Genomic DNA, 18,638 nt, shown 5'->3' with positions numbered 1-18,638 from the left:
TTAGGGCAGGGGAGAGCTGACAGGAAAGGGTTGCGCTTTCCTCTCTGGCTCCCATTTTTCCTGTAGTGTTGTACCCAAGGCATCAAGGTGCCCCAGTCCAGTCTGGGTGCTCATCTGCACTGAGTGTGGGGCTGTGTTCCTGGCCCTTCCCTTGAGTTTCCCCCTCATTTTCTATCCTGAAATGAGTCCTGATGCCAACCCCACTGTGGCATCCCGTGGCAGGGGAGAGCTGATGGCTGCAGCCAGCATTGACCTACAGAACCCTGCTCAAACCATGCTCAATTATCTTGCTTGTTCGAGGCACAGGAGAGAGTAAAACTGCTTAATTACAAATACAGTTGGTAACACAAGGACCTTAGTTGGCTGGGTGAGTAGAGATAATGCCACTTCAGCAGAAATTAGGATTTCTTTGTAATGATATCGAACTTGGTAATGCCAGGAGAGCAGTTTCCTCACAAAGTTCATATAGTGCAGTTTCCCACAACACATTCTTGTTGCTAATGCTCCTGCTCTTGGAATCAATACCCAGGACAAGCAACAGGAATCTCCTTTGCAGATATTTTTAGAGCACTGAATATACTACCAATTTTGATTCTGACAGCTATTTTTAATTAAGCTTATTTATGTTATGACTTAGAAGTTATTTTTTGCATCCCAGTAGCATATTAAGAGTTATGTAGAGAAATAAATATAGCCTTTTAGATAAAAGTTTAAGAGGCTACTGGATGTCACATGTCACCAGATATAAACAGTCCTTAGGGGAAAATTACTGACACTCAACTCAAAGATCAGGGACTGGATTCTTAAGTGCATTCTATCTACTATATTTTGTGCTGGAGAGATCTATTACCAGAGCCAGGATAACTCATCACAGAAAATAGTTTACTGGCAGTATTCACATGGAAACCCAGTTTTCTTAACCAAAGTTTCTTGAAATTGACTGAGGTGTTCTTGCCTTGTTTTACTTTGCCCCCTCTTTTTGAAGTTGATCAAGTAGGAAGTTCAGAAATGGGTCAAATGATTGATGTTCTTTCATTCTGCCAAGGTGAAAGGGAAGAGAACTTTGGCAGAGAACATTGCAGATAATGGAGGTTTGCGAGAAGCTTTCAGGGTAAGTAGATGGAAAATATCTGAAACATCATGTTACTTAAAAAATAATAATAAAAAAAAAGCTGTGGTTATCTTCATGTTGCTGAAAGGCACTTAGTATCTCTTTCTTATCAGGCATACAGGAAATGGATTACAGAAAAGAGAGGAGGAGAAGAAGAGCCTTTACTGCCAGGCCTTGAGTTCACACATAACCAGCTTTTCTTTCTGAGTTATGCCCATGTGAGTAGAACAAATGTATTTCAAATCCCCATCTATTAACTTGAACAATGTGCAGTGCAGAGATGAGCTTGCTTGTTTTCAACAATCTGCATCACCCAAACACAGATTTTGAGAGTATAAGGAGAGACTTCTCCCACAGTTATTATTTCTTTCTCTTTCCCTCTTTGTCCTACACTACCCATGGTGCCAGAACTGCTGAAATGATTCTTGGTTTTGCAGTGTTGTCACAGCAACTTTCTTTCTTTTTTCTACTTCTCTGCACTAAAAGGGTCTTCCTGCATGTATTGACTCCTCAGCCTCCTTCAATTTTAACTCACACCATTTGTTACTGTGTACATTGTTCAAGGGAACTAAGCAGCAGTGAAGAAAGTCTTAGTTTGTTTTTTCCCATCTGTACACTAAATATGCTGTGACAAAACTTTGATAAGGGCTGTGATATTTTTAGGAAAAAACATAGAGCGAGGGAGGATCAGAAATTATTTATTTGGGTAAAAAAATTGGGGCAAACTCCCTACATGAGAAGTAAAAGGCTATAAAGCTTTGCCTCCAGTTGAAGGAATGAATCATCCCAAACTGAAAAAACAAGACCCAATGCAACAATGCAACCAGTCCTGGCTGAAAAGAATTTCTCTGCTGAGAGTCAGTGTAGCAGTCTATGGGCCTATGGCTGTTTCAATTTGACTATATTGAACAAAGAGAATATTCCATTTTCATTGTTTATGCTGAATAGAGTTTCACCTCATGTCAGTTTTTCTCCAAGAAAATTTTGAAGCTAGAGGGAACATCTGGGGCTCTTACAGGACAACTGCAGAAATCATATGTCCAATGGTCCCTCACAGGGAGGGCACATGCACAGTGAGAGCAGTGTATGCAAGGTACCCTCAAGCTCAGTCTATTTCCACAAAGCTCAAGACACTCAACAGGCTTTTATAAAATGTCAGGACTGTGTTCGGCCAGAAAAACTTGCACTGAAGTTCACTGAAATCCTATGGGCAATCTGGCTTAAAGGATTTTGTTGATAGGAACATTTAATGTAGAGACTTAGGTAAGGTAGGGGCAGTTTAAAGGAGACTTTTCCTGCAATGGATACAGCATAAGAGGGGTTATTCAGTTGTGCAAATATTCTATCTACCCTGTTTTTTGGTCAGTTATGATTGAATTAAGTATCTTATCAGGTACAGGGAACTGGGGACCACTGATGGAAATGTGGAATATGTATAATTTTGAAAGAAACTGACATTCCAACATGGCATAAATATATAAGGTAATATAGCAGCAGTTCTAGAGATGATAAGCATTATTATGTGTACTTTTTATACACAGTACATAGTTTTGAGACCAAGAAGTATGTTTGGTAATTATTAAGGTGTGAGATGCTGCAGAACAAGCTGAAAGACAAGCTACCATTATAGAGAACTTCAAAAAAAGAACTAGTAAAGTGACTGTGATTAGATGATGTGAAAGAGTGTGTAGAGAAAAACAGTGGGTGGACACTGGATCCATTAGGGGATTTGAAAAACAAGAGAAAACTGCAGATTGGCAAAGGTGAAACAAAGTAGGAATTTATGGTCTTTCCATTTTATGTATTTTATAAGTAATAGACATCCTAAGAACAGTGACATTACATTTTGCTGTGCATAAAAAGTCATCCCAGATAATGTGCCTGTTTCTGATTTTTTTTTTCTTTTATTTTATTAGGTAAGATGCAACTCCTTTAGACCGGAATCTGCAAGGGAGCAAATATATACTGGAGCTCACAGCCCTCCTCAGTTCAGGTAGTGCAAATATGGTATTTCCTCAGTGTACACACAGAATCAATCACTGCAGAACAGAAGTGCAGAAATACAGCATTTTAAGAGGGGTTTAAGAGCAAGCACAAAATTGGATTGTGCTCTTGGTTTAGATGGAAATTGAACTGCTTTTATTAGCTTATCTCTCACTATTATAAATGCTCTTCTGTAAAATTGAGGAGCTTGCATCTACCTTCAAAAGCATTTGAACCAGAACACACTCTGATCCCTGTGATGTCCTGTAATCATGGCCTGAGTACCTAAAATGCCTCATCTATCACTTTCTTTCCCTCAGCAATTCCAGTTTAGAAAACAGTGAATATAAGGAGGGGCCTTGATTTAATCTGTCTGAGTTCATTAAAAGCTCCTTAGTCTTCACCTTGAATTACATTGATAAAGCAAAGCAAACTGTGCCCTGAGCTCAGTTCAAGCCCTGACTCTTCCCTTGGCCTTCCAGGGACACTTTGCTTGAAGGAGCTGTGGTAGTCCACCCATATCAGAGGGAGCCTGTTCTGGCCAAAAGGCTCCTCTGGCCACAGACACTCATGAACTCCCTGCCATGGGAAGGGGGCAAGTTTTAGGGACTACATAGGAATTAAGAAGCCTGAGTTTATTTTTCTGCTTCTTCACCAAGAACATGTTGGTTTTGTTGGGATTCATGTTGGTTGCATTTACTTAACTAAGAATTCTGTGTTTGCCCTTGGTCAAGTACTACATTACCTCTTTATTTGGACAAAGGATGTTATATCCACAACAAAATTCACACAATACAGTGGATTATTTGCCTTCTAGAGAATCTCACCACTTTCTGTTGACTGAAGGAGTGTAATACCAGTTAGTGAGGGTAAAAGTAGTGCAGTATGCAAATCTGAGTGCCTTTTAACATTGAAAATACATCATGACAATGAGGATGGGAGCATCAGGCTGACCTTCAGCCTACAGAGATATTATTTTCATAATTCCTACCCATGTTAAGATTTTGGTAAAATAACCATCTGTTGTCTTTTAAAATCCTCAGGTTTATTTACCTGTATGTATATCTATATTCTGAATAATTTCATAGCTACATTCCCATGAGATGGTGATACACGTGGAACTCTAGTGATAGAGTATTTATTTGGAAAACTCCTTTAGAGTATTTATTTGGAAAGGCATCAGGCTATGAAAGAAAATTTCAGAGTTTAGGTTAATTTGAGATCTAGAAAACATAGAAAAAACTTTTTCTTAGTTTTTGTGAGAGATACTCTGAACTGGCTTCTGTTTCACAACTGAAGAAAAGCAGTGGTGCTTGTCTCCTTGCAAATCATATCAGCTGGGCTAAAAAAATATCTTATCTATTTCTCCCAGCTTGGTTTCATTTATGTCCCAAGACCATTATAAGCATAACTGCAATACAGCTAGCTCCAACACTGACAGCTCTTTCTGTCCAAAAAGCTCAAACAGCCCTTTTAAAAGTAATCATAAAAGGTAACAATAAAAATTATAGAAATGAACAACATATGTCTTGAGCACAGGTATATGCATCTGAACTACTCACACCAGTTTCTTTTCAAAGTCAAAAAGGAAATGTCATTTTAGAAGTTTATATATATATATATATATATATAAATAATCTTTCAGTAGGTAATAAATTTAAATTACTTAGACTATGCAAGTACATCTTTCTATTGATTACCAAGGGAGGCCAGTGTGACCTGCTCAAGGAAAGGTGTCTCTACTATAATTCAGTGGGATGAAATCCAGACACTCCACTCTGATTTCAGTTAATGTGTGGCAAAATCAAACCATGGGTAGAAAAGTGGTGTGCATGCACACATAAAGATTTTTTCACTGGATAAATTCCAGGTTTACTTGTTTTTAATTGGCAGATTTTCAGTATTAGCATGTGTCTTTGCTATTTTTGAATGCCAATTTCAGATTGAAATCCCTGGCATGGCAGGCAGAACTCCCACCAACATCAGCAGCAGCTCTGCATGACCAACTCTTGCTGTTCCTGCCCCTGAATACGTATCTGCAATTTTTTTTTTACAGTAAAGCTGCATATCTTATTTGAAGCCTAACCTAATTTGGTAATCTTTGCTACAAAACTGACCTTTAGGCATTTTTGTGCCAGATGACTGCAAATTTTCTTACTCACAGAAAGTCTGATCAGTGTAATAAGAATATTTTCTACCATGCTGAGCTACACTGAGAAGCAAATTGTCTGCAATATAGAAAAATGCCTCCTCACTGCATAACAGAGGCAAGGTATACAATTACTATCACAGGAGATATTTTTTCTGCTTTTAACTCAGAAAACTCTTAACAGCCATTGCAAGTTTCAGGTTAGTAAATCCCAAGATGATTGAAAGCATGGGGAAAAACAGCAAACAACACAATTTCAATCTAGCAAAGGTAAAATAATAGTTTCTGACTGCATCAAATAACGCAGACATAGAAGCAGGAGCCAAGGATGACTGCATGCAAAGACCAAGCTCTTCCCCTGTGCCTAAAGGTGCCAGTCTGGAATGCAGGCACATTGTCCAGCTTGTGCCAGGCAGGGATGTGCTGCTCTTTCAGTATCACACCACCTGTGGTAGAAGCAAGAGAGCTTGGGAGCTGTTTAGAGCAGAAGGCTCAGAAAATACATTTCCAAACTATCAGAGGAGTCGAGATGCTCACAGGTGCAAGGCTGGGCTGCCCAACAAGAGCTGTAAAGTCCCAGGGACCCAGTGTGTGTGGGTGTGGATGTGTGTGGGTGGGCAGAGCATGCTGTTAGGAGAATCTGGAGCCTCATGAAACCACTGCCAGCACAAGCCCAGTGTGTGCTTCCATCCTCCTGCCTGCTGCACTGCAGCTGTCTGCCAGGGCTGGAAGAACAATTCCACCCTGCACAGCTACTGCTGATCTCCCACCTGTGCTGCAAGGGTTACATTAGAAAATTGTTCTAAAGGACACAGTATCACAACATGAATTTGTTTTTCCTAAAGTTTATAGCAAAGCAAGATGTTTCTCAAAGCATGAAACAGTATTTGCTTCATATTAACTTTAACTGGGAGCCTTTCTCCTGAACCTTTTGGTTTTATTTGTGGGGAAAATGATATGAAAGCCTGAAAATTCAGCCTGAAGTGAAAACACTGGAACACTTGCAGACCTGTAGTGTTTGACAAAAGGCAACCTGCGTGTCAATCACTTTTCTCTTTGCAGAGTGATCGGAGCCATGAGCAACTTTGAGGAGTTCCGCGAGGCGTTCAACTGCGCGGCGAACACGACGATGAACCGCGGGGCGCAGTCCTGCCGGCTCTGGTAGCTCTCCCTGCCAGCCCTTCTCTCAGGAGCCTGCAACTGAGCTGCTCAAACCCATTGCCAGAGCTTCAGAATGATGCTCTGAAATATGGAGAGGTGTTACTTCCTCACCCATGTTGACGATCTGCATGGATCTGATCATTCCTTACTTAGAGCCTAGAAACATTCCAAATAGAAGAGCTTTTCTTTCAGTATAATAATAAAAAGTAACTCCTTTTAACCATAAAACTACTCCGGCTCATCTGCAGTATCACTGCTGTTGATGGATAACTGCCATTATCAATTCTAATTCCTGATTTATAGTTGAGCAAGACGAAAATGCTAAAATCCAGTTTTAATCTATTGCTCTGCAGGGGTTCTATGTAGAAGGCTTCCACAGTAAAATTTATTCTTTCTGGATGAAGAAATTCATGAGACCTGCTATAAAGCCTGCTCTGATCTGCTGTGTGATACTGCATTTTCATAACTTAAGCTGTCACTGCCCAGCATGCCATAAATGATGTCGCATGATGTAAAGACACAAGACTTTCTATTAGTTCAGTTTAATATGTCAGATTAGTGCCTCTGGTTTTGGAACAGTTTCAAGCTGAGAAAGTACCTCATGGTATTCATCCGCAGGACTAAAACACAAAGGATACTTGTCAGATCATGGCCTCTTCTAATTTTAGAACAGCTTATGATAAAAATCAATGTATGGTGAAAATCAGAGGCTCTCAGAGGGGATTCCCAGCACCACGATACTCATAAATATTGCAGCATTTATTCTGGTTTACAATGTAGGCAGTTTTTTCTCAGCACCTTGTGTGAGAAGATAGCTTCATCGACATTTATTTTTTAAGCCAGAAATAGTATACCAGTTTTAAATGATGGATTTTATTGTTTCTGGGTCTTACATGGCTTTTTAAGTACTGTGTGTGTTTGCCCTCGTGTTCTGGATGGGGCAGGATGACTTGTGATTTTAAGGTGACAGAAAAACAGAGTACCAGCATCATTTGACTTGTCTGGATAAAAAGAGCAATTGACAAGTAGAGGACTTAAAAATACAGTAAAAATACAGACCATTTGAGTTTTCTATTTGATTTTAAAGAATAATCATGGAAAGATATTTTATTATAGCAGACAAACTTTAACACATAACTATTACTGGGGGGGGGATGAGATGGGGGGTGAGGGAGGATGCACACACAGCTCTTTTTTCCTATCAGAAAGGTACCTATATGAGTGGTATATATTTATATCTTGTGCATTATTTCATTTTTACATGGTGGAGTTATCTCATAAGGAGTTTCTTTAGACTGATTTAATTACTGCAAATCCATATGGAGTAATATACATGTGTATATACATATATACAAAATATAATTTTTATATGCTTTTATTTTATTTTATCAGTATAGAAATGTTAGTAAGAGAAACTTTTTCTTACAAGGGTTGGTAAAATACTGTTGGATAAGGACTTGGTTGGATGGTCCAGAGGGTGATGGTCAATGGCTCAGAATTCCAAGGGACATCAGTGACAAGTGGTACCCCTTAGGGGTTCATACTGGCACCAGTGCCATTTAATATCTTCATTAATGATAAAGGGATCAAGGGCACCCTCAGCAAGTTTGCAGATGACACCAAGCTGAGTGGAGTGGTTGCCACACCTGAAGGATGGGATGGCATCTAAACAGATCTGGACATGCTTGAGAAGTGGCTCATGGGAATCTCATGAGGTTAAACAAGACCAAGTGCAAGGGGCTGCACCCAGGGCTGGGCAACTCCTGGTACCAACAAACTCTGGGGTGAACAGATCAAGAGTAGCCCTGCTCAGCAGGACTTGGGGGTGCTGGTGGGTGAGAGGCTGGACATGACCCAGCAACAGGTATTTGCAGCCCAAAAAACCAACAGTGTCCTGGGCTGCATCCAAAGCACTGAGGGCAGCAGGTCAAGGGAAGGGAGAGGAGGCCACCAAGATGATTAGAGGGATGGAGCACCCCTCCTATGAGGAAAGGTTGTGAGAATTGGGATTGGTCAGGGAAGGCTTCGGTGTGACCTAAATTTCAGCCTTCAGTACATGAAGGGAGGCTACAAGAAAGGTGGAGAGGGACTTTTCACAAGGGCATGTAGTGACAGGACAAGGGGCAGTGGCTGTAAACTGAGAGTAGTTTTGGATTAGGAGGAAGTTCTTTACTGTGAGGGTGCTGAGGCACTGGAACAGACTGCTCAGAGAAGTTGTGGGTGCCTCATCCCTGGAAATGTTCAAGGCCATGTTGGATAGGGCTCTGAGCAACCTGGTGGAAGTGCAAGGAGGTGACCTTGCCCATGGCAGGGGGCTGGAATTAGATGATCTTTAAGGTCTCTTACAACCCTAATCATTCTGTGAATCTGTGATTGTCCAACAGTCATGGTGGAGGAAGGTTTACTGAAGCTAACTAACTGAAACAAATTGGGTTATTTTCCTGTGTGTCTTTAGAAAGAAGGGGGTCATAATGGAAGCATAATTTATGGAAAAGGACAGGATCTCAAACTACCTTCCAGAGTGAAGAAAACAGACATTCCTGTCCTTAAGGCTATGTTTCCACTTTTTAGAAACAAAATATTGTGATTTGGGATCAGAACATTCTTTTATCTTTTTTTTCCCTGAAAAATTCAAACTTTTCTTAAGAGGAAAGCATTTTCCCTTCCTTCATTCCAGCTCAATTCCTGAGTTCTATGGATTTCAGTTTATCATTTGAATTGCCACTACTGAATTTTTTCCTAGAGGTATTTTTCCCATAAATAATGGTGGCAGTATTTTCATAGAGCTTTTCCTCAAACAAGCAAACTGAGTATGTACTGACTTCATTTCTGTGCTCATACGAGCACTGACATGACTTGATGTTGGCTGCTTTGGATCAACAGCACAAAGTTCAGGGTTGATGTCCTGGCCCAATTAAAGGTACTACCAATATGGTTGTTGTCCTCAGAAAAATCAGGACATCAACTCAGGCACTTATCTGAATTTTATAAATTACTGGAATATGCAAAGACAGTTTCACAACAGTCAACTCTGTGTTTTCTAATTTTATCTCTCAAATCAGAGATGTATTTGCAAGGATTCCTCTCTCATGGTTATTTTCCAGTGGGACAGATTCTGTCATTTTGTGATTTATGAAGTTGTTTCTCTGTACTGGATTGGATTTTTTTCTAAAATGTCTTGCCTTAAATGTCACTCTTCCTGCTCCCTTTTAGGCTCAGGTCTTTCATGTTTAATATCAGGGATTTCTGCACAGTAGTGTGTGTATTCCCAATGGCACAGAAACCACTGCAAACTCTTTCATCCTTGCTAGGCCATCTCCTGCAGCAGGCAGGGGACAGGTCTGGGGGCAATGCACTGGGAGAGAGGAAGAGAGATCATGACCTGATTTTGTATGCTGATTTTGGCAGCTGAGAGGGTACCCACACACTGCTGGGGGAAGGCAGAAGTCCTTGCTGCTGACTGGTACATCCATCAGTTGTATCCTAATTCAGGAAATTCTTGCTGTTGACTCAGGTGCTCAATGTTTGGGGTTTAGGTCTTGCCTGTGTCCACACAAGGACCCTGGCCTGCCTCACCTGCTGCTTTTAACCTCAAACCAAAGAATTGATCTTACAATTTACAGTTCACTTTGGATAAGCTGCTTAGGTACCATTTGGAAAGCAAAACAGAAGGTAATTAAACAAGTTCTTAAAACTTTTGTCATCAAAGACAGCCGAGACATTAGTGATGGTTTGTGAGGGCTCTGCCCATTGTCTCTGTTTTATCAGAGCACCTGGCTGTGCTTTGTTTTTGTATTGTGCCTCCTGGGTCTGTGCCAGCAGTGCCTTCCTGCATTGCTCTCAGGTTCACTTATTACATCTATGCAAAAAAAAATCCTTCACCACATATATCCTTTTCCCAGAGCTTTAAAAAGGTTATTTTGTTTAATTGTCAGTAATATTGAGAAATGTTTCTTCCTGTTGGCTCAGTAGTCTACTTCTTCTTCAGTGACCAGGAGGGGAAGGGTCACCTATGAATGAAACATTTTTACCTTTGTAAATCTGAGGAGGTATTTTTCTACTGTGTAGACATAAAGAAACAACCTCTACTCCTATCCCATGTGTCCTTCTTCAGGTCATAAAAATATGGAAACCTATTCTCTTCTAGTTAATCTAGTTTAGATTTTTGTTTTTGTTTAAGCCTGAAATGCTAAAACACCAGTTTATACACTGTGAATATTTCTGCTGATCATATTGTGGAAGACTAAGCTCTCTGAAAAGGCAGCTGTGCTATTCATCTGTATGAACTGCTTAGGTACATAAATGATGTCCAAGCTGGGTCTGGACACCAAAGGACCAAAAAACTCAGCTGAATTATAAAACTCTGCCTCATGCCTTATTTAGGTAGGAACATTATCATGTCACTAATTGGTTGAATAATTTATACAATAATCAGGTAGGTCTGCATATGAATTTTCATTGAGTATTATTCAATTAAAGACTTGGAAGTATATCTCATAACAATGTTATATGTATGTATATATATATATACACATGTATCTGTCAATGAAATGTTAAAAGCCTGACAAGTCAGGAGGCAGAACTATAGTGATTTAAAATGTCTTTTGCCTTTAAGTCTTTTTAATCTGTTTTTTATTTACTGGTCAGTCTATTGTACATTTGAATTTTTCTACTTGCATAGTACATTGGTTGACTGTTTTAAAGACAATTGTGTTAGCAAATAAAGCTAAAGTGATGAAGAATTTTCCTATGCTAGCAGTATGGTAAAACCTGCTTGGCTTGGCACTGTCCAAGTCTACAATATTACTTCTATAATATATAGTCTTAATGAGATGTAATAAAGAGCATAATGATGTGGCCCCAGGTTCTCAAGACTACTTTTACTGCTTGACAGGCTAAGGACCTCCTCTCTCTGTGAGAGAATTGTGTAGGCATCATCAGCCAGAGTTTAGGGTCCACTTGCCCTCATTACCCTGCTGGAGGTAATTAAAATGAACATCTGATGAGCTATTGTGGAAGAGGGCTGGATGCTGTAAAAACTGCAGAAAGGCAGAGCTGTCTCAACCAAAAGCCACTGGAGCACAAGAAAGAGTGAGAAAATATCTGCCTGCCTATCAGCCTCCCTCTTCTCCTTCTCCCCAAATCCCTGCCTCTCTCAGGCCACTCTTTGCTTTGCAGCTGTTTTAAAGCATTTTCCAGAGGAGTTTTTGATAAGACAGTCCATTGTAATCAGGTCAACCCCAACGATGGGGGAGAATGCATCTGACTCCATTGATATCAGAAGGCTAATTAATTACTTTATTATGCTATACTGTTCTATACTATATTACACTATATTACATTACATCTAAACTGAATCTGCACAAAGCACTCAACTCAACTGCACAGAATCTCGTGACTGTCACCTGGCAGTCCTGACACACACTCTTGGCCCTGATAGACCAAGGAAAAAAACCCCCATCATTCTGGGTAAACAATCTCCATTTTGCATTCTACTTTGGCACAACACAGGCGCAGCAAATGAGATAAGAATTGTTTTGATCATTCTTTTCTCTGCTTCTCTCACTGCTTCCCTCAGGTTCAGAGAATGTGAATCCCACAACAGTCCTTGTTCTGTGCCTGGGTTTGAACTCCAGCTCAGCACACAATGTCCTTCATGAGTGTGACTGAGCACTGGTCAAGGCAGTTTGGGCACAGGGGCTGTGCTGGGGCCTCGTGCATCACCAGCTGGGCTTTTCTGGGCTGGGTGCTCCCTTCCCTGGGCTCTGCCCCGGCCAAGTTTCCTGACACACAAGCAGTGCTGCTGGCCCCCTTCAAGGCAGCACTGTGCCTGTGAGCATCAAGGAGCAATTTCTACTGGTGGGGACAATGAGTGATGTTGGTCTTGCTGCAGATTTTGGATGGTGCTCTGTGGTGGTGCAGCCCCTTGCAGGCCACTCTCCACACAGCTCCTGGGTTTGGGGTGGCAGGGTGTCTTCCAAAACCTGCATTAGTTCTCTCTCCTACTTTACAGTGCAGCCTTACAAAATTTCTAAGGACAAAAGCAAAGTTTTCTCTACAGGAAGATGAATTAACAAAGTAAAGGTTGGGGTCAGAGCGTGAAACCAGCCTCAGCACAAGGGAAATGTTAGGCTTAATTCTCATGGGTTATCAGCACCTTGGCAAGATGCTTTAACAATGTCTATAGAACACCCTGAGGAATTCAGGGTTTAACTGCTGCAGTGAGAAACTGCTTCACTAATCAGACAATTTAATCCCATTTACAGTGTAATATATATTAATAAAAAAGAAAAGAATTTAAAGATACCCGAGGGATTCTTCAGCACAGCATTATATTTTATTAAATATAACATCAAAGTTGGAAGTTACTGAGAAGTGTTACACTAAATTGTGATCAAAGAAAGAGATATAATGATATAATTTTAATAATCCATAAGCAACCAAAGCTGGAACACTCTAAGTATGAGGTTAGAAACGTACACAGCTGCATATATGAACTGTGGTTGTGAACTGAGATGCACATTATAATACATGCCTCTAAAAATTTTATCACATCCATATCTACTGTCCAAACTGGTAAACAAAGCTTGGGGAAAGGCTTCAAAAGGGATGTTAAACTTTTTCTACCCCCAAGTTTATTTAACATACCAGTGCTGCTGTATGGACTTAGGTTGTTTTATGTGGACTCTTAGTCCTCTTCTGAAATGTGAGCAGCAGATATTGAAGTATAGAAATCTGAAAAATATGATGTCACATCTTCTTGACACTAAGACAGTATTTGAGTAGAACCAGGAAAAAAGAAAAATTACATTGTCAAATACAACAATTAGGGAAACACGAATATGTGAGTTTATGCCATGATATGCAATAAGAAATAGAAAGCTCTTGTAGGATATGAAGTTGCCAGACTGGGTCAGGGGAATGGTTTATAACTTGACAGATTATTTTTGCTGGGAGGAAAACCTGAGTGCAGGAGACTTATCTGCCTTTGTAACTTGGTGTTCGAGCTCTTTGGTGGGGCTCAGCACTGTCTTCTGAGAGTCCACCCCAATCAGCCCTGGGGCTTGGGGGCTATTTGCTTTCTCTTGGGTGTCTAGAGCACCCAAAAAGGCTGCAATTCTGCCACTGGTTTCTAGTTTATATGTATTTTTTGTTCTTTTCACCAAGGAACACATCATATGAATCAGCCACTCTCCATATTATGGCATTTTAAATTAATAAAGAGGTGCTTTTGTAGGTCTGTGCAGCAAAACAATGCAGTGCTGCTGCATCTCAAAAACATCTGTGTGTTTTGTGGAATGGGGCTGGTCTTCACCAGAAAACACATGTGCTTCCATGTCATTCTGCTAGAGTGGGCCTTGGGTGGCTTGCACTGGAGAGAAGAGAGCAAAATAGGGAGTAATGTCTGAATAGGATGACAAAGAGAAATTAGAAAGTCTTTAGTGTTGTAAAACAGTAAAAGATTGCATTAGTACAAAAGCATTAGTACAATTACTGCTATAAATTTATATATATATACATATATATATATATATAGGCACAGTGTGGGAAGTCTGTAAGTCTGTGCTATGTGAGTGCATATAAAAGTGTCAGAAACATGAATTATTTTTTAAAAAATTGAGTCTCAGGGTAAAACTCTGACCTCAGTGAGTTCATTGAGTGATTAATGTCTGTGGGGCCAGCATTTTATTCCATCTGGATAATAGCACATAAAGTTTACTGATTTAAAACTATTTGGGACACATTTTCTTCTAGGCAGAACAAAATTTCTAGCCTCTGGTATTTTCAGAATCTGCCCTGTCCCCAGTCATTTGCATAGAACTTACTCTATTTGCTCTTGTTTAGCAGATAGTCCATTTTCATATTTTTAAACATTTCAAGAGTGAATTTGTCACTGTTTCAGAATTGCAAAGTAGCTTTTTCAACTTGCCCTTTCCAGATATGGTTCTATTAATCATTAAAATAAACTTGCTATGCTCTATCAAACTAAGTGTAGGCTTATTTATGACACTGAGATCATAAATATTTTTGAATCCATAAATGTTTTCTTGTCTCTCCTAAATGCTTTGGTCTCCATGATGAGGCAGAAAAGTTTTGTGGGACTGGAGGGACAGGGGAAGCTGTTGGTACCCATGGCAAGGTCAGTGCTCTTGGGCTGCAGGGTGGCTGGGGAGGAGATGGGTGATTCACCATGGGCACATAAAGATGCTCAGCAAGAAAAACTCTGTGCTTGTCTGTGTAACTTGCATTAAAATGGTACTGTCTGAAAAAACAAACAAATCTGTAGTCCTGACCAAGAAATTAAAGAACTTTCAAAAAGGTGGGAAGACTTGAGACATCATGCTGACTGAGGCAATAAAAGCACTTTGCATCTTGCTTGTGCAAACTCCAGCAATGTTACAGCCCTGCAGAGCTGCCTCTGCCTGCAGCTGCGTCCTTCCCTTTGTTTGGAGATGACTCAGATTGCTGGGTGGGCTGAGCAAGGAACAAAACTCACTGCTCTGGGGAGTGCAGCACAGCAGGAGAGGTTGTGGGAAACAGGGCACCCCCTGCTGCCCAGAGAGGAATCACAGAACCCTTCAGGCTGCAAAAGATGGTTAACCCACACTGCCAAGTCCAGCACTAAGCCTTGTCCCTAAATGGTACATCCACAGGTCTTTTAAATGCCTCCAGTGATGGAGACTCAACCCCTTCCCTGGGGAGTCACCAGTAGCTCCACCACCAGTTCCCACTACAGCAGTGGGTAAAATGCACCTTTTTTACAGTGTCACCCCTGTAAAACACACCTTTTTACAGTGTCACCCCTGTAAAACACACCTTTTTACAGTGTCACCCCTGTAAAACACACCTTTTTACAGTACACCCCTGTAAAACACATCTCTTTACAGTGTCACCCCTGTAAAACACATCTCTTTACAGTGTCACCCCTGTAAAACACACCTTTTTACAGTACACCCCTGTAAAACACATCTCTTTACAGTGTCACCCCTGTAAAACACATCTCTTTACAGTGTCACCCCTGTAAAGCACACCTTTTTACAGTACACCCCTGTAAATCACACCTTTTTACAGTACTCCCCTGTAAAACACACCTTTTTACAGTACACCCCACCCAGTTAAACCTCCTGCCTCCTTAGGGAAGCCTACATGTGAAAAACCTGATGCAATGGGGAGGAGGAAGGGACTTGGCCCAGAGAGGTCTGTTTAAGCACTGGGCACACCCAGTGGCCCAGTGCTTAAACAGGGGTGGCAGGACTGGTGTGTTGTCACCATGATATTTTGTGAAAAATCCCTTCGCCAGGATTTTTCTCCTGAGAAGCCTCAGAAAAGAAATGTGAACAATAATTATCTGATTGCTTGGAATGTGGTCTGGAGGTTCCTTACCAACAGGTGCATCTTTGATTGGTTCCATGTGAGTTGTTTTTAATCAATGACCAATCCCAGTCCAGCTGTGTCTGACTCTCTGGTCAGTCATGGGGTTTTATTATCATTCTTGTCTAGCCTTCTGATGTCTCCTTTCTCCTTCTTTAGTATAGTTTTAGTGTATCATCTTTTAACATAAATAACATATAACATAACACAACATATATCATAATATAATAAATCAGCCTTCTGAGAACTTGGAGTCAATTCTCATCTCTCACCTCGTTCTGGGGACCCTCACAACACTGCAACAGTGTGCCACCTCCCCAGTGTCAGGGCTCATGCACTCATGCAGGGCTCATGCACTCATGCAGGGCTCAGGCACTCATGCAGGGCTCCTGCCAGGGCTCATGCACTCCCTTCCTCCCGTGCATGGATGCAAATGCCTGTGTGTGCTGTACACACGGTGAATTAATGTGTGAGGTGTGCTCTGTGCACCAGCCTCTCCTTATTCCTGCTCCCTCCTCCAGCCAGGCAAATCCCCACCAAGCAGGAGTGGGAAGCAAGCAGGGTGCCCCCTTCCCAAGCCACCCCAGATGAGCTAATTCCCTGGGAGGCACAGCTTGTAGCAGCAGCATGTGGCAGTACAACCTCACAAAGTGCAAAGGTGTCAGGTCATTTTACAGACAAGATAGGACCATTTCTCCTCCTAGCATGGGTTGAGGTAAAATGTCATGGTATGACCTCAGCTTAATAATTATTTTAGCTCTTCAGTGTATGATAGAAGGGCAAACTATGCAACCTTTCTTTAGTGAACAGTTTCATTCTTTCAGCTGGGTTTTCCTTTGTTCTGCCTCAGTTCAGTGACAGCCAGCAGCTCAAACCTGCTTGCACGAACAACATGTGTTGAGGCAATCACTGTGGCTGTATCCAGCATGCTTATTCAGCTTTCTTTTAATAAATCCACTAATAGACTTTCAGAGGCAATGAAGGGAAAAGAATAATTTGGAAACAAAGCTGTTGAAAATAATACGATGCAGTAGAAAAGAATGTGATTTTGGAGGTCTCTGCAGCTGTTTTATTTCTTTAGAGGATTTTAATCAACCTGATTACACAGGGAAGCAAAGGGATTTTAAAACGAGTATGGTGCTAGTCAGAAGAGAAAACAAAGGGGCATTTTCCCTTTCTCGTATCACTCACTTTTGTTTTCTCCCTTTCATGTGATTTTACAAGCAAAAATCACATATTAGCTCATTTTAATTAAAAAAACCTATCCATGCTAGGGTTTTCCTAGAGAAGAAATTTCAGTCATTGTCCACTAGATCATTTAATCAAAGATACCCTAAACGTTTTCAAGATTGCTGCGGCTGCACCAATCTGACTGCCATCAGTATAATGGCTTTCCCAGTGGATTGGAAAAAAAAATGTGTAATTGGACATGAGCCCATCCTTTCAAGTGGGATTAGCTGCTCTGCTGCAGTCTTCCCCTAAATTTCGGGGTCTGATGTTCTTTTCTTGCTCCTTCTGTACTTACTGCTGCAAAGCAACCCTACAGTGCCATCGTTAGAATTGAGCTGTACAGGCAGAGCCAAGGAAGGAGTGTGGAGTTACACTCCTTTCTGTGTCACTAGGAGCAACTGGTGTCTGGCTAAAACTGAGGGTGGCCCCACACCATTCCTCACAAAAGAGAACTGCATGTGTGTAGTGGGAATTTGCCACTTGTCACTCCCAAAGGCTTTTGGATAGAGTTTCCCAACCACCTCCTCCTACCTGCAGCCTCTCCCCAGGGCTGTGCATGTCAGGACCCTTAAGCAAAGCACTGGTGACATTTTCCCTGCCCCAGCAGTGTATTCTGCATTTCCCAGCTGGATGGCTGTGGCTTGGCTGCTCTCTTACCCTGCCCTGTGCTCACCCAGCTCACACAGCACTTCCCACAGGCCAAGGCCAGCCTCTCACCCCAGGGCAGACACTGAGTGGCTTCTCCATGGTCACCAAAGCAACTTCGGGCACCCCTGTGAGCAAACAACCACAGAAACCTTGAAAGATGTGGGACTTCACGGGCAGCCTTGCTCTCTGTGTCCTTTTGCAGGTGAAAGAGTATTTGGTGCCTTCTGTCCAGAGCCCAGAGTTGTCCCTGTTGTCCCTGTACTCATCCTTTTTGCTCTGTTACGTGATAGATGGAGAAATTTAGGTCAAAATTGAGCTTTGTCTTTTCTGTCAATAATGTTTCCCTAACTAGTTTTTCCAACCCTCCCCCAGTGTCAAAACTTTTCAGGGCCTAACTTTTAGTTGACTGGTGTTTGCAAAGTTATTCAAGTGTTTACATTGCCAGAAGCAAAGAAGTTCCAAAAGAGAAATGCTTAACTTGGCTGGGGGAAGACCTACATCAGCCCAGAGACCACAGGCACACTGTTCTGTCAGGACCCAGGACATTCCTCTGGCTGTCCTGGGTGATTCAAGACCCTGGCAAGGGGCTCAGAGACCTTGGCACAGAGTCAAAAACAGCTGTGCCTTTGATTTTAGTCCTGGGAAACAATTACCAACTTTGTGTGGAGACTTACAAGCCACAAGAGTTTGAGTAGAATGATAGTTTGTCACAGGGTGAAAAGGTAGAATTTTTGGGGTTTTAGAATGGGGGATCAAGAAGCAAGATGGAGGAATCTGGGCTTGTCCTGTCCTCCTTCTTCTTCTTCTTCTTCTTGTCCTCCATCTTCTGCTGTGATGGTGACACTTCTGGATTGGATTAGAGACAGACTGTCTGACATTATTGTAAATAAAGTACAGATAGTTCTTAGTATAAAAAGTTAACACCATCCCAAGGGCAGACGCTGTGCCACAACCCAACCTGCTGGACAGATCTCAGCAGGTCAG

At 41.4% G+C, this 18,638-nt stretch overlaps 2 protein-coding genes across 21 annotated transcripts in view; one reads left to right on the top strand and one right to left on the bottom strand.

Annotated features, from left to right (window-relative positions):
• The window catches only part of PHEX (phosphate regulating endopeptidase X-linked), a 95,640-nt gene extending 88,759 nt beyond the window's left edge, over positions 1-6,881 (top strand). Inside the window, exons 19-22 of the mRNA XM_054628215.2 lie at positions 1,046-1,111; positions 1,225-1,329; positions 3,028-3,104; positions 6,306-6,881. Coding sequence (XP_054484190.2) covers positions 1,046-1,111; positions 1,225-1,329; positions 3,028-3,104; positions 6,306-6,408 — 351 coding nt within the window. The 3' untranslated portion in view covers positions 6,409-6,881. The remainder of the gene's footprint in view (positions 1-1,045; positions 1,112-1,224; positions 1,330-3,027; positions 3,105-6,305) is intronic.
• The window catches only part of LOC129117519 (uncharacterized), a 415,270-nt gene that overhangs the window by 97,429 nt on the left and 299,203 nt on the right, over positions 1-18,638 (bottom strand). For 11 of the 20 annotated variants that reach the window (XR_013180173.1, XR_013180172.1, XR_013180176.1 and 8 more), the window contains one exon: positions 12,720-17,930. The exons of 7 other annotated variants lie outside the window; for them this stretch is intronic. Coding sequence is in view for 2 of the 13 variants with exons in the window: in XM_077172318.1 (XP_077028433.1) it covers positions 17,685-17,930 (246 nt within the window). In the remaining 11 variants the exon portion in view is untranslated. Of the gene's footprint in view, positions 1-12,719; positions 17,931-18,638 lie in introns of those variants that run through there. 2 more of the 20 variants (XM_077172327.1, XR_013180203.1) reach the window with 2 other exon arrangements.

This window comes from Agelaius phoeniceus, chromosome 2 (genome assembly GCF_051311805.1).
Source record: "Agelaius phoeniceus isolate bAgePho1 chromosome 2, bAgePho1.hap1, whole genome shotgun sequence".
In the NCBI taxonomy this organism is placed as follows: domain Eukaryota; kingdom Metazoa; phylum Chordata; class Aves; order Passeriformes; family Icteridae; genus Agelaius; species Agelaius phoeniceus.
This window is presented reverse-complemented; position numbering and strand designations above follow the sequence as displayed.